Source organism: Xenopus tropicalis, chromosome 5, assembly GCF_000004195.4.
Source record: "Xenopus tropicalis strain Nigerian chromosome 5, UCB_Xtro_10.0, whole genome shotgun sequence".
NCBI classification, from domain to species: domain Eukaryota; kingdom Metazoa; phylum Chordata; class Amphibia; order Anura; family Pipidae; genus Xenopus; species Xenopus tropicalis.
Genome location: NC_030681.2, coordinates 108675644 through 108692322, shown reverse-complemented (window position 1 = coordinate 108692322; position 16679 = coordinate 108675644). Strand labels below are relative to the sequence as shown.

Here is a 16679-nt window from a genome sequence, read left to right as displayed (position 1 = left end):
AACAGAACAATCAATTTCATATCTAGCTGTTCTAGTTTTAATATTACAATATTGTACCATTTTTGCTGGAGATCCAGCTTTTATACATTTACGTTTATATAAGGTTTAAAAATATCATGTATCTTTCTCTTGCCAGCAGAACTACTGCATGTTTTTTTTTTCAAAATCAGTGGAAAGATTCAGTATGGATTTTTTCATTTCAACCTGTATTAGGTGCTATCAATAGTGGGAATTTAACTTAAAATGACTTTCTTTGGCATTTGCCAATTGTCGGAAAGGATATTTTAACCCTTGTGGTTCTCCCTAAGAGATCCCTAAAAGGTCTGGGCTTAGAAAACACTGTAAATTGTATCATATTGTTAACAGGCCTTATTTATGATTGCAAGTGAAAGGGCAATCTTTAAATGCAGCTTTTTCTCCCAGAATTCCAAACTGCTTGCAATGAACCAAAATATGGACTCAAAGCAGCTTCAGTTTTGAAAAATCATTGTGGCACAGGCTCTTTCCCTTTATTTGTGTCTGTGCTAATTCTGGTGTGTGCATTAATAACAGCATTACCATCTGATTCCAGGCCCAATTTCCAAAATTACACTTCCTTTGCTCAGCCATAACCCTCTTTTATAATGCTTAAAAAATACTAAAATAGACACTTTAATACTTTAGATGTTTTATTATCTATTCTTAATGTATCATGTATATTTACATTATGGTACATAGTAATGCATGCTTTGGGTTAATAGATTGAAAGTACGCCAATGCAAATTCATGCAATTTAGTACCTGAGGTTAATATCTCTTTTAAAAAAAACCATATATATTTTGATACAAATCAGATTCCTTGACCACCAAAGTAGTTACACTTTAAAAATATATATTTCTTACTTGTAAAGATCTTTTCAATTTCTCTGGATGTACAGTATAAACAACTCATTAACTTTTGGAATTGTCACAAAAACATCATCTTCTAAAAAAATGTATCGATTTTGTTTTGATTGTTTTTCTCTAAAGATGCTTTGAGGGTATGCGGAACAATGTACCCCATCTCTTCTAGAGGCAAGGCCACACATTAAAAGTCCTCTGGGAGTGAAGGGTTGAGCTTACTGTTTTCACAATTCATGCAGTGAAGACCTCCAAGTGCATATTATACAAATATCTCATATTAAAATCTCATGCATATTATTACAAAAGTATTTTAGTTGGAGAGGTCGGATTAAAAGTGTAGTTTGAGCAGGTAGATTAAACATTAGTCTTGAATGCCATTGTACTGGAAAAAGATGTTAAACAAAACCAAAATTCTGATCTATGCAGTAAAAGGCAAACTTCCTCTCTGCCGTACGGACTTCTGACTCCATTACCAGTAGGAAAGGAGGGAGAAACAATGGTAAGGCCACAGTGATACCTATGTTATACCTTTGTTTGGAATGTAATGACGATTATGTAACTCTAATGAAAACTTCATTTTACATGTAGGAAATTGGAATGTTTTATCTCATAATGCTGCTTAGGAATGTTTATATCCACCAGAGCTGTAAGGGCATACAGAGAAAGTATAGAGCAACGAATGATCATGAACCTTTTTCTTTTCCCGCCTGGCAGAGACTTCATTGGCTCCAATTATTGGCCCTTGTGTCCTCAGCCAAGTACCGCCCACCTTAGGGTTGGCATATTGAGGAAAGATTTGCTTATTATATTGCTAAACAACTAAATCCTTAAATTTATAGTTAGCTTAATGCAATGTAATAGCAAAGTAGCATTAATTAGAAAAGAATTTAGAATTTTGCATTGCGCCAATGCCATGATCTTTATTAGATAGTTGTTGCACTGCCTATAGGCAGTCGTTTTTGCCAAAACTAGTCGTTCTTACTAAACTATAAAACCCACAATCTCTATTGGCCGATGGGTCAGTAATTACTTTTTGTAATAAAGTCAGCCCAACAGCAACCTCCTAAGCCATAGTGAATAAAAAAATATTAGGCTATGCAGGGATTTTGTTGTCCTTTCAGCCCTGTTGTATTAGAAAAAAAGACAGCACATTTTGATCAGTGAACAAAAAGCTCAGGAATGACTGGGATAGTGAGATGCATTCCTTTAACTTTAGTTCCATGACAAATCCTGAACTGTATATCGACACCTGAACTGTACAGAAAAAGAGGTGATGAGAAATATGGAGGCAATTAAACATAAGCGGAGCAATCAAATGATGGTTATTTTTAAGATGAACAAGGCAATCACCGCTCCACATCAAGGAGAGGAAACTAATCAGAAAGTAGAGTGAGCCAAGAAGGGGAGAGATATATACACGGATAGAAATTCCTGTAGGGCATCACATTATAGCCCACGAGTGCCAGAGACACGGCTTGATTAATAGGAAGACTTGGGTAGATCTGGAAACTTTGATGACATGGAAAATAACAAAAGAATCGATTTTCATGAATGGCAGATTGAAAACTTGGTGTCAAGTTTTGCTTCTTTTCACTTCTTTTTGCTTTCTTTTCACTTTAAACTGAATAGCAAATTCAATGCAAGTCATTTTAATCAGGGCACTGCTTTAAAAGGCAAAGTACTCATTATTAACTTTAAGGGCTTGATTTACCTAAACATCATATCACTTGAGTTAAATTACAAAAAAAGTGACTTAGTGATAATAATATATGTACAGGTATCGGAACCTGTTATCCAGAATGCTCGGGACCTGGGGTCTCTGGAAAACCTTCCTGTAATTTAGATCTTCATACCTTAAGTTTACTGAAAAATCATGGAAACATTAAACCCAATAGGCTTGTTTTGCCTCCAATAAGGATTCATTATAATATTATAGATAGTATTATAGTATTAAGTATAGTATTAATTATAGATTATTATAGTACAAGGTACTGTTTTATTATTACAGAGAAAAAGGAAATTTTAAAAATTAGAATTATTTGCTTATAGTGGAGCCTATGGGAGATGGCCTTCCTGTAATTTGGAACTTTCTGGATAACGGGCTTCCGGATAATACTTTTGACCTTTGTAGCCAACAGTTTTGCACAGAACAGTGTATAATTGCATTCCGAATGGACTAAAACAGCTCAAGTGATCAAATTAAATTAAAAATCAATACAGGGTCAAATTGAGGCAGACATAGGAAGGGAATGGAATAATTAATTAAAGGGGTTGCTCACCTTTGAGTTAACTTTTAGTATGATATAGAGAGTGCTATTCTGAGACAATTTGCAGTTGGTCTTCATTTTTTATTAATGGTAGTTTTTTAATTATTTTACATTTTGTTATGCAGCTGTTCAGTTTGGAATTTCAGAGTGCAATTTACCTAGTAGTTTGAGACAGTGAGACTGATATATGAATAGGAGAGGGACTAAACAGAAGAATAAGTAATAAAAAGAAATTGTAGCCCCACAAAGCAATAGTTTTTTGACTGCTGGGGCCAGTGACATTTGGAAGCTGGAAAGAGGCAGCAGAAGAAGGCAAATAATTCAAAAGCTATACAAAATAAAAAATGAGGACCAATTGAAAAGTTGCATAGAATTGGCCATTCTATTACTTATTAAAAGCTAACTTAAAGGTGAACTATCCCTTTAAGAACATACACACAAACAAGAAAATTCAGTAGGGCATTCGGATTATTGTTTGCTGACATCAGAAGGCAGTGTGCATGTCAGGCTGGATAGCAGAAGAATGAAAGGTAGGTACTTTCAATACAAACATGTATTAAATGTTCATTACTGCCAGCAGCTGACAATGTAAAGTGTGCTTGCACCTGTGGCACTATATAATATAGGAGGTATATAAGAGGCACAGTGCAGGAAAGGTAAACAAAGCAGAACATATTCTCACTGGGTGCTGCTTATCTAATTTGCTGTCAGGATGAATCAGAGAACACGATATGTCAATATAGATTTGGGCAGTGAAGCTTATTTGAACAGCTGGGTACCAAAAACTGATGCTGGTAAAGAAGAAATGGCTGATTTTAAATATGGCTGCTTTGTATATGGTATTCTAGGAGGGGACTTGGATTACAGAATTTGAATGTGGGGATTGGAGAGCTGGTGGTACGGGTTTAAGGAAAATATAAACTATATGGATTTGTAAATAAAAGGATTTCTAAACTACATATTAACCTTTATACTTGATTCAAGTTTTTTTAAGTGAAGGGATCTTGTAATGCTATCCTCAGTTGGATCATGCTGCCCTGTTTGATTCTATCCCTGGATGCAACATCAGTACAAGAACTATAGTTTGGGTGCATGTTTTTTATGGGTCATTAGCTACACCATAATGTCTGGAGTGGTGCAAAGGTTATCAGCATTGAAACAGTGGCCACTTGTTCTCTGGAGTACTAATGATTCCAACTGTGAAGTTTGGTGGAGGAGGGATAACATTCTGGGCTTGCTTTTCATAGAGGCCCGGATTTGTGGCCAGGTCAGCATGAATTTAGGGGCGGCATGCCGCACTGAAACTTTAGCTCATCCTCTCCCCACTGCTCCATATGCGAGTGACAGAATCCGGCCCTGTTTTCATGGGCTGTGACCCATTAATGCAGGGAAAGCAAATCTTAATGCTACAACATCTAAGCAATGCAATCCTTTCTACCCTGTGGCAACACTTTAGGGCAGGTCCTTTCCTGGTTAAACATGATATTGCCCCTATGCACAAAGCATGGTCCATGCAGACTGTTTTGCTGCAATGGGTGTAAAAGAACTTGATTAGTCAACACAGAGACCTGACCTCAACCCAACCGTGGGATAAACTGCAACTACAAACTTGGCCCAGGCGTGATCACCCAACACTAGTGCCCCACTAATGTTCTTAATGGCAGATATTTCATCACCTAGTGAAAAGCTGTCAGAGAAGAGAGGGTTAAAGCAACAAAGGAACTAAATTCACATTTATACTCTGTTTTTTTTTTTAAATGAGATGTTGTTCAAGCAGGTGAATTTAAGTTTTCTGCTTTTTTGTCTACACTCTATACAAACAGCACTGTAGTCTCCACAGGCTGAGGGACACCTGTCCACTGTCCACCTTGCAGTGTCATTAAAGTACAAGTACTTGCCCAGCTAGCTACTGGCATTCAGTACTTCAGTGATAAGTGAACGAACATACTGATTTTTTCAACTTGATCTTCATGGGGCAGACTGATGCTTTTCTGTTTGGGCAAATGCACCTTGGCTATGCATCCACACAGGGGTTGTAATTCTAGAATAAGAGTTTAGTATTTACAAAATACTGTAATAAAAATCAATATTTGGTTGTGTAATAGTGGGCAAGAAATTAGTGCCACTTACCACTCCTAATAATTAACCATTCCCTTAAATACCTGGCATCTGGCCAACCAAAAAAAACAAGACATTGAAACAACAAAATCTGCAAATAGTATTTTTGAGTGACAGACCCTTTTGCTTCTGTTTTATAAAGGTATAGGCTATAGTCCTGATATATTAAGTAGATGGTATAAATATATATATAGATGCATTTCGCTTAGTAACTGTAATAGCAGAACTATGCCTTATTTATGCATATGTCTAATTGAACTAGACACGAAGAGCAATATAAAGTTATGCAGTGATCATGCACCAATCAAGGCTTCTCCTTCACTGTATGAAGGTGATTCTAATGAGTAACTGTGCACACAGCACCTTCCACATGCAGGCATCCAGCCAAGAAGGGAAGAGGTATTCCATGTGTCTGGGCTAATCTTCTTTAGCAGGTGCCTGCAGATATCCTAGAAACCACGAGCATCAGTCGCTAAACTAAAAACCAGTAGTTTAATATCTTAGTTATATATATGTAAATAAGCAGTCATGAAAATTTCCTTCTCATCTGTACATTCATATTAAGGTTCTTTACCATGCCCCCAGGGTTTTGTGCTTTTTGTGCCAGACATAGCATGACAGTCTTTGGGGACAGAGTGAGTAAAGCCAGGTTATCGTTGTTCTAATGGAAGTACTGAATATGACATCCGTCTGAAGTCTGCAATGAAAAACATCCTTTCTGATTGTCTCATAAATGGGCATACCTTCAAGATTCTATATTAAAAGCTCTCAGGAGGATATCCAAATCTCCCACATTGGCAGCATGGTAAAGCTCTGGTTGGTCCATCATGGAAAGAGCTATTTTTAATGCTGCCCAAATGTTGCCTGAGCTCACAGGTGGCTGAATTTTCAGTTGAGTCCTACTTTTTCTCTGGAGGCTTAGGGCTGTGAGAAAGTTGCTGACAGCTTCCCTGTAACAAAGATATCACAGACATCTCAAATGTAAGTAACAATTAAATATTTTTTTGCACTAAAAAGACATGCGAAACAGCAGTTCTGTGCAGACAAAGCCTACACTCATTCAGTTCATTGCAATTTTTAGGGTTAAAGGGGGTGCTGAAGGCAGTCTGCATTCAACTAAGCAGTGTTCTTAATAACAGTAAGTATGGGGCTATATCTTTGTTTAATACTTTGAAATTTAAAAATAGAATTTGCTGCGCAGGAAGTGCTTACTTTTTATTTTCAGATTTTCGGCCACATATTATAACATCATATTTGGACTTATGTGGTGAGGTTTTTCCCTACAAATTCTCATGAAAACTAGCATGTGGGTAATAAACACCCCGCCAACCAATGGCTGATAAATATGGCATGGTTAAATTAGGACTTCCTAGTCTACTAGGCAATGCTAATGCTGAAATGAATTCCTCTGTATCCTACAGTTCATGAATGAGAGTAAAGAGCATGATTAGATAACTTCTGTTTTATATGTTTTCCCTTCCACTAAACAGAGTAGGAGGTATGAGGAGGAGAGTGAAGGCTGGAAACAGCTTGTTTCTCTGCAAAATGTGGGGAAGGCATGCAGGCAATCTCTGGATGCTAAATGATCTACTACAATATAAAATATTTATGTACAGTTGTCAAGGAGTCTGAGATGTAGATAAATGTTTGATAAATGTATGGGTTATCCATAGTTACACTTAAACCTCCATCTCCCAAAAAAGATTTTTGAGCATTAATACAACATAACCTCATTTATTAGCCTTACCTAAAGGTATATATTAAATAGTTTCTTTTTATTTAAAGTGGACCTCTCACCCAGGCATAAAAAACTGTATAATAAAAGCCCGTTTCAAATTAAACATGAAATCCAAACTCATTTTTATTGATGCATCTATAAGCATTATATAAGTATTTTAACATCCCAGCTGTCAATCACATATTGCCTGCCCTGCTTCTATGCCTTAGGCCTTAGGCACAGAGGTGGGGCAGACAGTTACTTTCACTTTCAATTCAGAACTTCTTTTTGTGCACTCCTCATTTTCCCTGCTCACCATCTACCCAGTGCATGGACATGGGTATCAGGCCCCACCCCCATACTGGCACAGAAACAAGATTTTGGCAGGATGCAAAGTTTGCCTTAATAACAGTGTCCACAAAATGGCGCCTGCCCAATTGCTGCAATTGTGAATCCCAAGGCTGAAGAAAGTAAGATTAAAATAATGTATATAGTGTAAGGGAAGTTTATTTTGCTTGACAAACACAATAGACAATATTTTAGAGTTATTTCTTAGGGTGACAGGTCCCCTTTAAGTGTTAGTGTTAAGTTAAAAGGAGAGATAATTTGCACGTCCCTCAGAGTTCCTACCCATTCAATAAGAGACTGAAGAGAAAAGATTGGCAATTTGTTGAAATTACATGTACACCCTTGAATTTATAGGAAGAATTCTAAAGTTGCTCAGATGTAATATATGATGATCCACACTCACAGGGCTTAAAATCATCCACAGAAGTTGTAAGTATCTTTAAAGCTAAAGATCCAGTCAAAATATAAGCCCAGCCCATAAACTTGATTTTGTATAAGCCCTGTAAGTATTTATTATAGCTGGACTATAAAATCTGCATTGCACTCAGGCTTCTTTATGGGCTCGGTGTGTGTGCCATCTTACTATTTTGAATTAAAAAGGGGAAAGTCAGGATGGCATTGCCCTACCCTTGTTTGGCAGAAATAAAGTAAGTTTGTGTTGCCTCATATGTTTATTGCCTGGGCTACTAGCAATTTGCTTCTGGCGCTACTTATGTACGCAGCGCTGTACAGTAGAATACGTTAGTACAAACAGGGTGTTAATAAGATAATAGATAAATACAAAGTATAATAATAAATACAGATAAATACAGCAGCAATAAGTTAAGAGTCGAGGACACAAGAGGAAGGAGGTCCCTACCCCGTAGAGCTTACAATCTATATGGGAGGGTAACTTACAGACACAAATAGGCAAATATAAGTGCTGTAGGTCACAGTGGGTGACACTACAATATAAGTGCTAGTTCCCAGATCAGGTGCTGGGCAAGTGCTCCAAAAGGTAATCTTTAACCTTAGTTTTAAAAAGACTGGGGGAGGATTCTCTCCGGAGGAAATCAGGGAGGGCATTCCAAATGTAGGGGGCAGCCAGGCAGAAAGGTTTAAGACGGGAAACCGCAGTAGTAGTGGGGGGCGCAACCAAACGATTGCTCTGCGAGGAATGAAGGAGTCGGCCGGGAACATACGGAGACACAAGGGACGAGATGTAGTGAGGAGCAGAGGAATGGAGGGCTTTAAAGGTTAGGAGAAGAAGTTTGTAAGCAATTCTTTGTTTGATAGGAAGCCACGATAAGGACTTCAGCAGGGGAAGGGCCTGAACTCTCCTGGATGAGAGGAGGAGAATTCTGGCAGCAGTGTTTAATATAGACTGTAGGGGGGAAAGATGGGAGTTAGGGAGGCCGGTTAATAGCAGGTTGCAGTAATCCAGTCGTGACAGGATGAGAGCATGCATGAGCAGCTTAGCTGTTACAGTAGAAAGAAAGGGACGGATTTTGGCAATATTGCGTAAGAAAAAGTGACAGGTTTTGACAGTGGAGTTAATGTGGTTAGAAAAGGAGAGACTGGAGTCAAAGATCACCCCCAAACAACGTGCCGAATCGACGGGGTTGATGAGGGTGCCATCAATAGAGATAGAAAAGGGGGGGGGGTAGGACCAGGCTTAGGCGGAAAAATCATTAGTTCAGTTTTGTTAGGTTGAGTTTGAGGTGGCGTTGGTTCATCCAGTTAGAGATGGCCAGGAGGCAGTTAGAGATTTGAGTCTCAGTTTCAGCTGTTAATGAAGGGGTCAACAGATAAATTTGGATATCATCAGCATACAGATGGTATTTGAAGCCAAATGAACGGATAAGATCTCCCAAAGACAGCGTGTAGAGGGAGAACAACAACGGCCCAAGTACAGAGCCTTGAGGTACCCCCACATTAAGAGGAACTGGAGATGAGGTTTTATTAGCGTAGGAGACAGTGAATGAACGGTTAGAGAGATAAGAAGAGATCCAGGATGCAGCCTGACTGCGGAGACCAATCGAATGCAGAATTTGCATCAGGAGGGAGTGGTCAACCGTATCAAACGCAGCCGTTTGATACGCACAAATTACTACAAATTACTGCTGTTCTGAGCAGAATGGCTACATTTTGTATTAGTAGTCTACCATTTAGTACTATTTAGTAGTGCAGAGTACGCAGCATATTTTATGTTTTTATATGTTGCATATATTATATTTTTCACTGACCTGTAAGCCCCAAGGTTAATGCAGCTTATTCCTAAATTGTATCTGGATCGGATGAAGCCAGGCTGTATTTCAAGTGCTCTGGAATAGGCCTCTACTGCTTCCTCACTCCGATCTCCATTTGCCAGTGTTGCTCCAAGACGGTTCCATAATGAGTAGTCCTAAAAATAAATATCTGTTTTATTTCCAACACAGTCTATGCATCTGTTTAGTAAAATTCTCGCAAAGTGCAGTCCTAAGTTGAAAAATATTTGAAAGTGACATGAAATTATTTAAAACGTTAGTTTAACCATGTGCAGGTAGTTATGGAACAGTAATAATCCTTACCACCTATCTTTTCTCTTTCCCTCCAGACTTCTACCAGCAGACATTCTACCATTTGTACTGTGTATAGGGAAGGACATCCTCTCCTGTGTGCAGCACACTGCTCTATTCTGTCAGCGAGGGCTGAACAAAGCTCCCAGGCAGTGCACCAGAGGAAGGCCCTACGCTGACACAGTCAACAAGCAGTTTTTTCACATCTCAGAAAACAGCACAAACCCAAATCATTTCTAGAACTGCATCCAGCAGTGACCTTTTTATTTTATTGCCAGCAGTATGGCTGGATTAACAACTAGGAAGATAATTCTCTCATATTCACCTTGTTGGGAAATTGTTTCCTCCTGCATTCCTGAAATGTCAGGTTGAAGATCGATTCATTTGTTAACTCGAAAGTCAAACGAAACATAAGAAATACTTATAAATCTATACTTCACTGTAAGCATTGTCCCCACTCATTATTTCCCACATCAATTCAGGGTCTACCACCTAGTTTCAGGCAGCAAACCTTAAACTGCCTTTTCAAAGATCAGGAGTTCTAAAGAGCCTGAATTATACTTTATAGTTTATAGAAAGGGAAGGCTCCATGTGCTCGGCTCACCCATTTGCTGAAGGGAGTAGTGCTGGGAGCTGGAACAGAGGTAGATTCCAGTATAGGGCAATAAGTGCCAGGATAGTTTTATAATAGCTTACTCTAGGAGTAAGAGGCAGGATCAGGGTAGTTACTGTAGTAGAGCAGTCAAAGGCTCCAGCAAGGAGCCTAGTAAGGGTTAGTACCATGATCCTTGGATCATGTGTAGCATGAGGCATGTAAATACCTTCTTTTTTCAGAAGGCTTTACACTACGTCTTGCATTGTGAAGGATACCCTAACCAGGTTGGTTTCTCTATTTGTAAACCCTTTCTCCAACAGTACAGCGAGGGTCCACCTGAGAGAAAAGACACCATGTAACACATGCTGGGAGTTGCGACTGCCCAAATCCAGCCTGAGTTACAGTACAAGGTACTAGTATGCAGTTGTCCTAAAACCTGTTACATGTAAAACACGGCTTCATCTAAATAAATTATTTCAAATCACCAAGGGCTTATATGATTCACGGTGCACACAACCAAGGGCACACATACAAGTTAGGTCACATCAGCCAACAAATCAGCAGAGCTGTGTCTTTTACCCCCACACTTCTTGCTACATTTAGGGCGTATTTATTATGCTGTGTAAAACTAATTTGCTGAAAAAACGGCAGCTCAAGGAAAGATTATTTAATAGGTGCGTTATTAAAATATACATTATCTTTAGGTTAAGTATTCATTCTGGGTGTATAGTTTTCCCATAGGCACAGACTTGATAAGTGATGTGTTAGAGGAGGGAGAATGCCACTGTATTTTACAAAGACGTACTGCTATTATAAAATAAAAAAATACATTCTTCTTTTATTTTTCCTTCTGTTGATTTACCTCTGGTCGGACCACTAAGGCAGAGTTGAAAGCATCCACCGCTCTGTCATATTCTCCACTGAGATTGAACAAGACCCCCAGTCCTGTTTGTAAATCAGGATCTATGAGTTCCCCATTCTGGTGTGCTGCCTCCAGGTATAACTCCTTCACCTCTTCCAAGGATACACTTGATTAAAAAGACACAGTCAGTTATATAATTAAAGTGAAATACATAGTAAATATTAAACATACAAATGTATTCATTCCTGTCTGGCCAGTCATGGTGCAATATTATCATATGCATGGTCTCACAAAGATGGGCACCTACTGATGGGCCTGTGACCCAGCTGGCACATAACACATTAGGTATTTCAAGTGGAGAAACACTTGTCAAATACTAACCACAGTATGGTGGTGGGACATTTTGGGATTCCTTTTGGGGTTCAACCTTGTCAGCTAACACTTGGTCTGCAGGTAAAGCAAAAACAGCAGTCTTCTAAGCAGCTATAGAATTAACTAAACTGCTGACAGTTTATTCAACATCAAGCTAGACCCCTCAAAATGTTATCGATACGCACTTCACACAACTGCTGCTTCAATGCCCCAGCATTGAAGAATGTAACCTGCACAACCTGTTGTGTCACACTGCTGAATAATATTAACTTGGTAAGAACATTAATATACTGTAAAGCATTCTAACCATCAGTAACAGCAGGCCAAACACACCGTGCTGTTATAGGACCGATACATTGTGCTCCACGTAGGAATACAGCTGCTAGCCCAATGACAGAGGGGAAAAGATGCTGTAATGTCTCCACAGATAAATGTTAGTTATGGCTGGCATTTATCTATTGCCCTCTTGGTGGGACACTGGTTACTGCTGATACTGTGGGACTAAAGTGTCTGGGTAGGAGAGATAGCATACAAAAACTGTTTGTTTCTGTTTTATAAATACTTTTTCTTAAGCAATCAAATTAAAACAGCAGAGACTGAAAGTGACAAATATAAATAGAAAATGTTAAAACAATGGTAATAGGCAAATGTATCATCTGTTCGCTGGAGGGTTGCAGTGATGAATGCATTCAGCCCAAAAGGTGTTTAAGCTTTATACAGGCAACATCAGTTTGTTGCTATGAAAAACAGATTTTCTGGAAAGTTAAAAGCACAATGGATACAAATGAAGACTAAAACGAGATTAAGCTGATACCACTTAAAGAAGAAACCATATATTTCACTTGTCCCTAAAGCAAAGATTTAATAGTAATAGAGATAATATTTTCTTCATGTTAAAATGCAATTTACCGACACACCGGCAGCTACAAGATATCCAGAAATAGCGTAAATCTAGGCTCTCAATCACAAATGTAACTACATTCTGCTGGCATTGGGTTGGGCAAAACTGAATCCTTCATCAATGTATAAGGGCCACTTCAATAGACAAAGTCAGTGTGATCTGCAAGAGCAGGTTATATTATGGTTTTATAAAACGTACAAAGAAACCTAACCTAACACATGGAGCACAACTTCATAAAGCTGCAGTAGTCAGATAGCTTATAACAATGCCAAAATTAAAGCAATGCATTGAGGAACATAACATATTCAAGTCTCACATGGTGTCACATCATTGTCATTAAACACAAACCCAGGAATGTATATAATGCATATACATATTTTTCCTAATATGACTTAAATGATGCAGCTAGAAGGTCATCTTCTAAAACCAACATAAAACACATGAATATGTGTTACAAAATGACCTGACTTCATGCTTGTATACTGCGGTTAAAGTCCAGTATTTCCACTGAAAATCATCAGGATTAGGGAAGAATTACATTACAATATTTGTATGTTCTGAAATTGTTATGGAAAAGATTTGTTTGTTTGTCCACCCGTATGTAATGCTTTCCCAGTATCCTAATACACCGGATAGCCAAGTAAATGTTCGGTCATTTGGGTTTTATGAAAGAAAATAACTTGTACCTGTCACACACGGCCTTTGACATTCTCCTGGTGAGTGCTGGGGACTTGCCCTTCACAAGGTGCTTATATCTGGGATTTTGCTTAACCCACTTATTCAGTGCTTCATAAGCTTCTTGCTGGTGTCTAATATTGGTGAAGCTGACAGCTAAGGCCATGAGAGCTTTTAGGTTATTTGGTTGTAGCTGTAAGCACCTGTAGAGAAAACAATGGGAAGAACTTTATCATGGATTATTTGCTACTGACAGACAGATTTCTCTCTGTTTCATGTTTATTTAAGCAGCAGTAAAGTAATTCTTTAACTCTTTGCATTGTTCGTTCTCTGTTAATTCATGTCCCCCAACAAAGAGGATTTAGCATATTGTTAAAGGAGACATACTGGATAAATGGGAAAAAAACCTAATTATGTATAATATACGGTGCTGGTTTCACTTTGGGCTAAAAATTAATCCTATCTGTAAAAATGGCCCCTTTATTGGAGCTCCCTATGGATCCTATCAGTTCTCTGTCTGTGTTTCAAATGAAGGGTGGGCGTGTCCTAACAGTCCCTGTGGAAGCACAGCAGGAAGGGGATCAATCACAGCCCAGGATTGGTTCCTATCCTACAGTGCAGTGTACTGAGAGCCTCCAGCTCCCCTGCACAGCCTGGGAAAGGAGGCAGCAGGAAGTGGAACGAATGGGCGGGACTAGTGGTGTTTTGGTGGAATTTGTCAATAAATCAGTCTGAAACACAACTTTTTAAGCACAACCCTTCTATATTTAGAGGAGTATAATTCACTGGTACATTCTTAATTTTTTTATGATATGTCTCCTTTAAGTTAAGCTTGTATATTGTTAGTAACATAGACATGAAATTCTGAATAGAAGCTGCTATACATATTAGATAGGGTAGCACAGCTCAGAATATTGATATGGGAATCTTTATTGAACCTCAGTTCCTGGAATTTAAAGCTGGTGGTGCTTTGGCCCCTCTGTTTCTTCCTTCCTTCAGATCAGGGTTGGAAGGTATGAGGCAGGGAAATTACATGGATTTTACTGAATTTGGGAATAGGTTGTGCCCCCCCATCTCAGCATCCTGGGCTAATCCTAGGCTAATGCATTTTGGCATCAAATCTGCTCTGTGTTCCTGCACCCAGGCTGATGCCAGTAAAGGGGTTGATTCTCAGCCTGCATTTATCTACAGTTCAAGAATTAGCCCCATGTGGCATTAGCCTTACAGATACTGGGACGATCAGGGGTCCAGTACCTGTTTTTCATTGATATATCACGTGAACATTCGCCAGGAATTAATCTAGCACAATGTACTCAGTGGTATTTTGGGACACTTTGTAGGTGGCCTTTAATTTTTATTTCTTTACATTTTTTAAAAGATTAGTTTTATTGCAACTCTCCAGCTTGCTATTTGTTTCTGGTGGGTTTGAGTAATATAAATGAAGGTGAAGATAAGAGGAAACTTTAGCCTTTCTGTTTCTCATTGACCTTAAAATATCCCTTACGTTCATTTGCAAGGAACAATAAAAAAATTCAAACCCCCAAAATAAATGAATAAATGATAAAACTCAATTTTAAATGTGCTCAAATTATATACAGGATAATAAAACCTAAACTTCCCCTCACAGGTATGTTGGGCTAAAACTGCAGAGCAACCCGCAGACCTCCACATGCTGTCGATCTACAGCTTCCAACACCCAACCAGATAATGGCTGAGTTGTTTTGCAATATCTGGGGTACTACTAATTACCCTTGCTTTGTCCAAAATAAACTAATATTATAAACCAATAATATGGTTTGTTTAATTTGATATATATGTTTATTTACGTTTGTTAAATTAAAATAAAATCCATTGATGGAGATATAAGATGTAGCATCCTTCATTGCAGCTGGATAAATGAACCATTCATGTCATAAATGTCTGTCTTTTGAATTTACCTCTGGAGTGAAATGATAGCTGCCTGCTCATTCTCATTTTCTGCTTGGGCTATACCAAGATACTGCCAGGCCTGCAAAAGAATTGCACAAATGATAAGAAAGGGAACAAAAGAATGTCAGTCAGCCGCGTGCCCTTTCTTTCATGACAGTGTTTAGTACTTGACTTTCCTTAGAGATCATGTTTGAGATTATATTTCCTTTTATTTCACCACGTGTCTCCAAGCAAGGAACTTATGTGCTTAAATTGTTTTCGCTTTAACTCTGGCATTACCTGGATTAGCAAGGATGACTTTGTAAAACACTAATTGGCTTTTATACTTAAATACATTTCACACAGCCTCATTAAGCTTTGCCTTTTGTAGTTTTGCCTCATTAACATTTCAGTGTTTAATGTACAGAAAGCCTGACCCTCTGGCTGCCATACAAACAGTGGTTATTAAAAATGTAGAGAAAATCTAGTTTATATCTTCTGTTGCCCTTTTACCATTGTCATGATTGGTGGATAGTGGTTACGGAATGATGATAATACTGGAAAAACATATCCTACTAGTAAATTAAGGGCTTTGCCACAATTGTCCCTGTATAAGTAAAAAATATTCCTTCTCTGCATCTGAAATTATATATACCTGTATATGAATGGATGCTGCTCTAGCGTTTGCCTTGAATGATCCATTCACATTAATTTTCCATTGACACATATAGAGCAGCACTGCAGACCAGATGGTGCAATTCTTTGGAGAATGTATCAGCAAAGACAAGCTTATTCTTTTAATTGCTTATTAGATTGGGAAGAAATAATGAGGCTGTCACGTTTCGCATGCACATAACATTCCTCCTCATTACATATATTTCCACTTATGATTATGACCATTAGATGGCGATATAGTATTGAGGTGTATGAAGAAGGCCTCAGAAGAGCTGAGCAATATGGCAACTCTTCTTGTTACAATTCTTATGGTATGTTAAATGCAGATGTTTTGAGAAAAAAATCTCCTGTGTATGCCGTAAGCAACACTCAAACACGTGTAAATAATTATATTATTATTATTATTATTTATAACAAATACAAATCATTAAAAATGTTTTCTTTAATATAATACAAATTTTAGAGATGTATTATTTATACATAATGTATAATGCAACTAACAAAAATGTTAACGTACACATTCTATTTAAATATACTGAGTTCCAAAAACCTATAGATTGCTTTTAGTTAGAGAACTATTCATCCCCTTATGGCAAATGTAAGTACAGCTATTTTCCAGTATGCGCAGGACCTAGGGTTTTCTGGATAAGTGGTCTTTCCATAATTAAGATCACCATACTTTCAGGGGGGCTTTATCAATGCTCAAAATTTTTCTGTCCTGGTCCAGGTTTTTTTTAACTGCATAAACTCTCTAAATTTGAATTATGGCTTAAAAACTCGAATGTCTGATATTTATTAAGTACAAAAGCCCCAAAAACTTGAA

At 38.1% G+C, this 16679-nt stretch overlaps 1 protein-coding gene across 1 annotated transcript in view; it reads right to left on the bottom strand.

Moving 5' to 3' along the window:
* Positions 1 to 662: 662 nt before the first annotated feature.
* Positions 663 to 16679, bottom strand: part of pex5l (peroxisomal biogenesis factor 5-like) — a 130840-nt gene continuing 114823 nt past the window's right edge. Inside the window, exons 10-14 of the mRNA XM_031902526.1 lie at positions 15211 to 15281; positions 13285 to 13476; positions 11326 to 11491; positions 9557 to 9714; positions 663 to 6216 (exon numbers count right to left, since the gene is read on the bottom strand). Coding sequence (XP_031758386.1) covers positions 6012 to 6216; positions 9557 to 9714; positions 11326 to 11491; positions 13285 to 13476; positions 15211 to 15281 — 792 coding nt within the window. The 3' untranslated portion in view covers positions 663 to 6011. The remainder of the gene's footprint in view (positions 6217 to 9556; positions 9715 to 11325; positions 11492 to 13284; positions 13477 to 15210; positions 15282 to 16679) is intronic.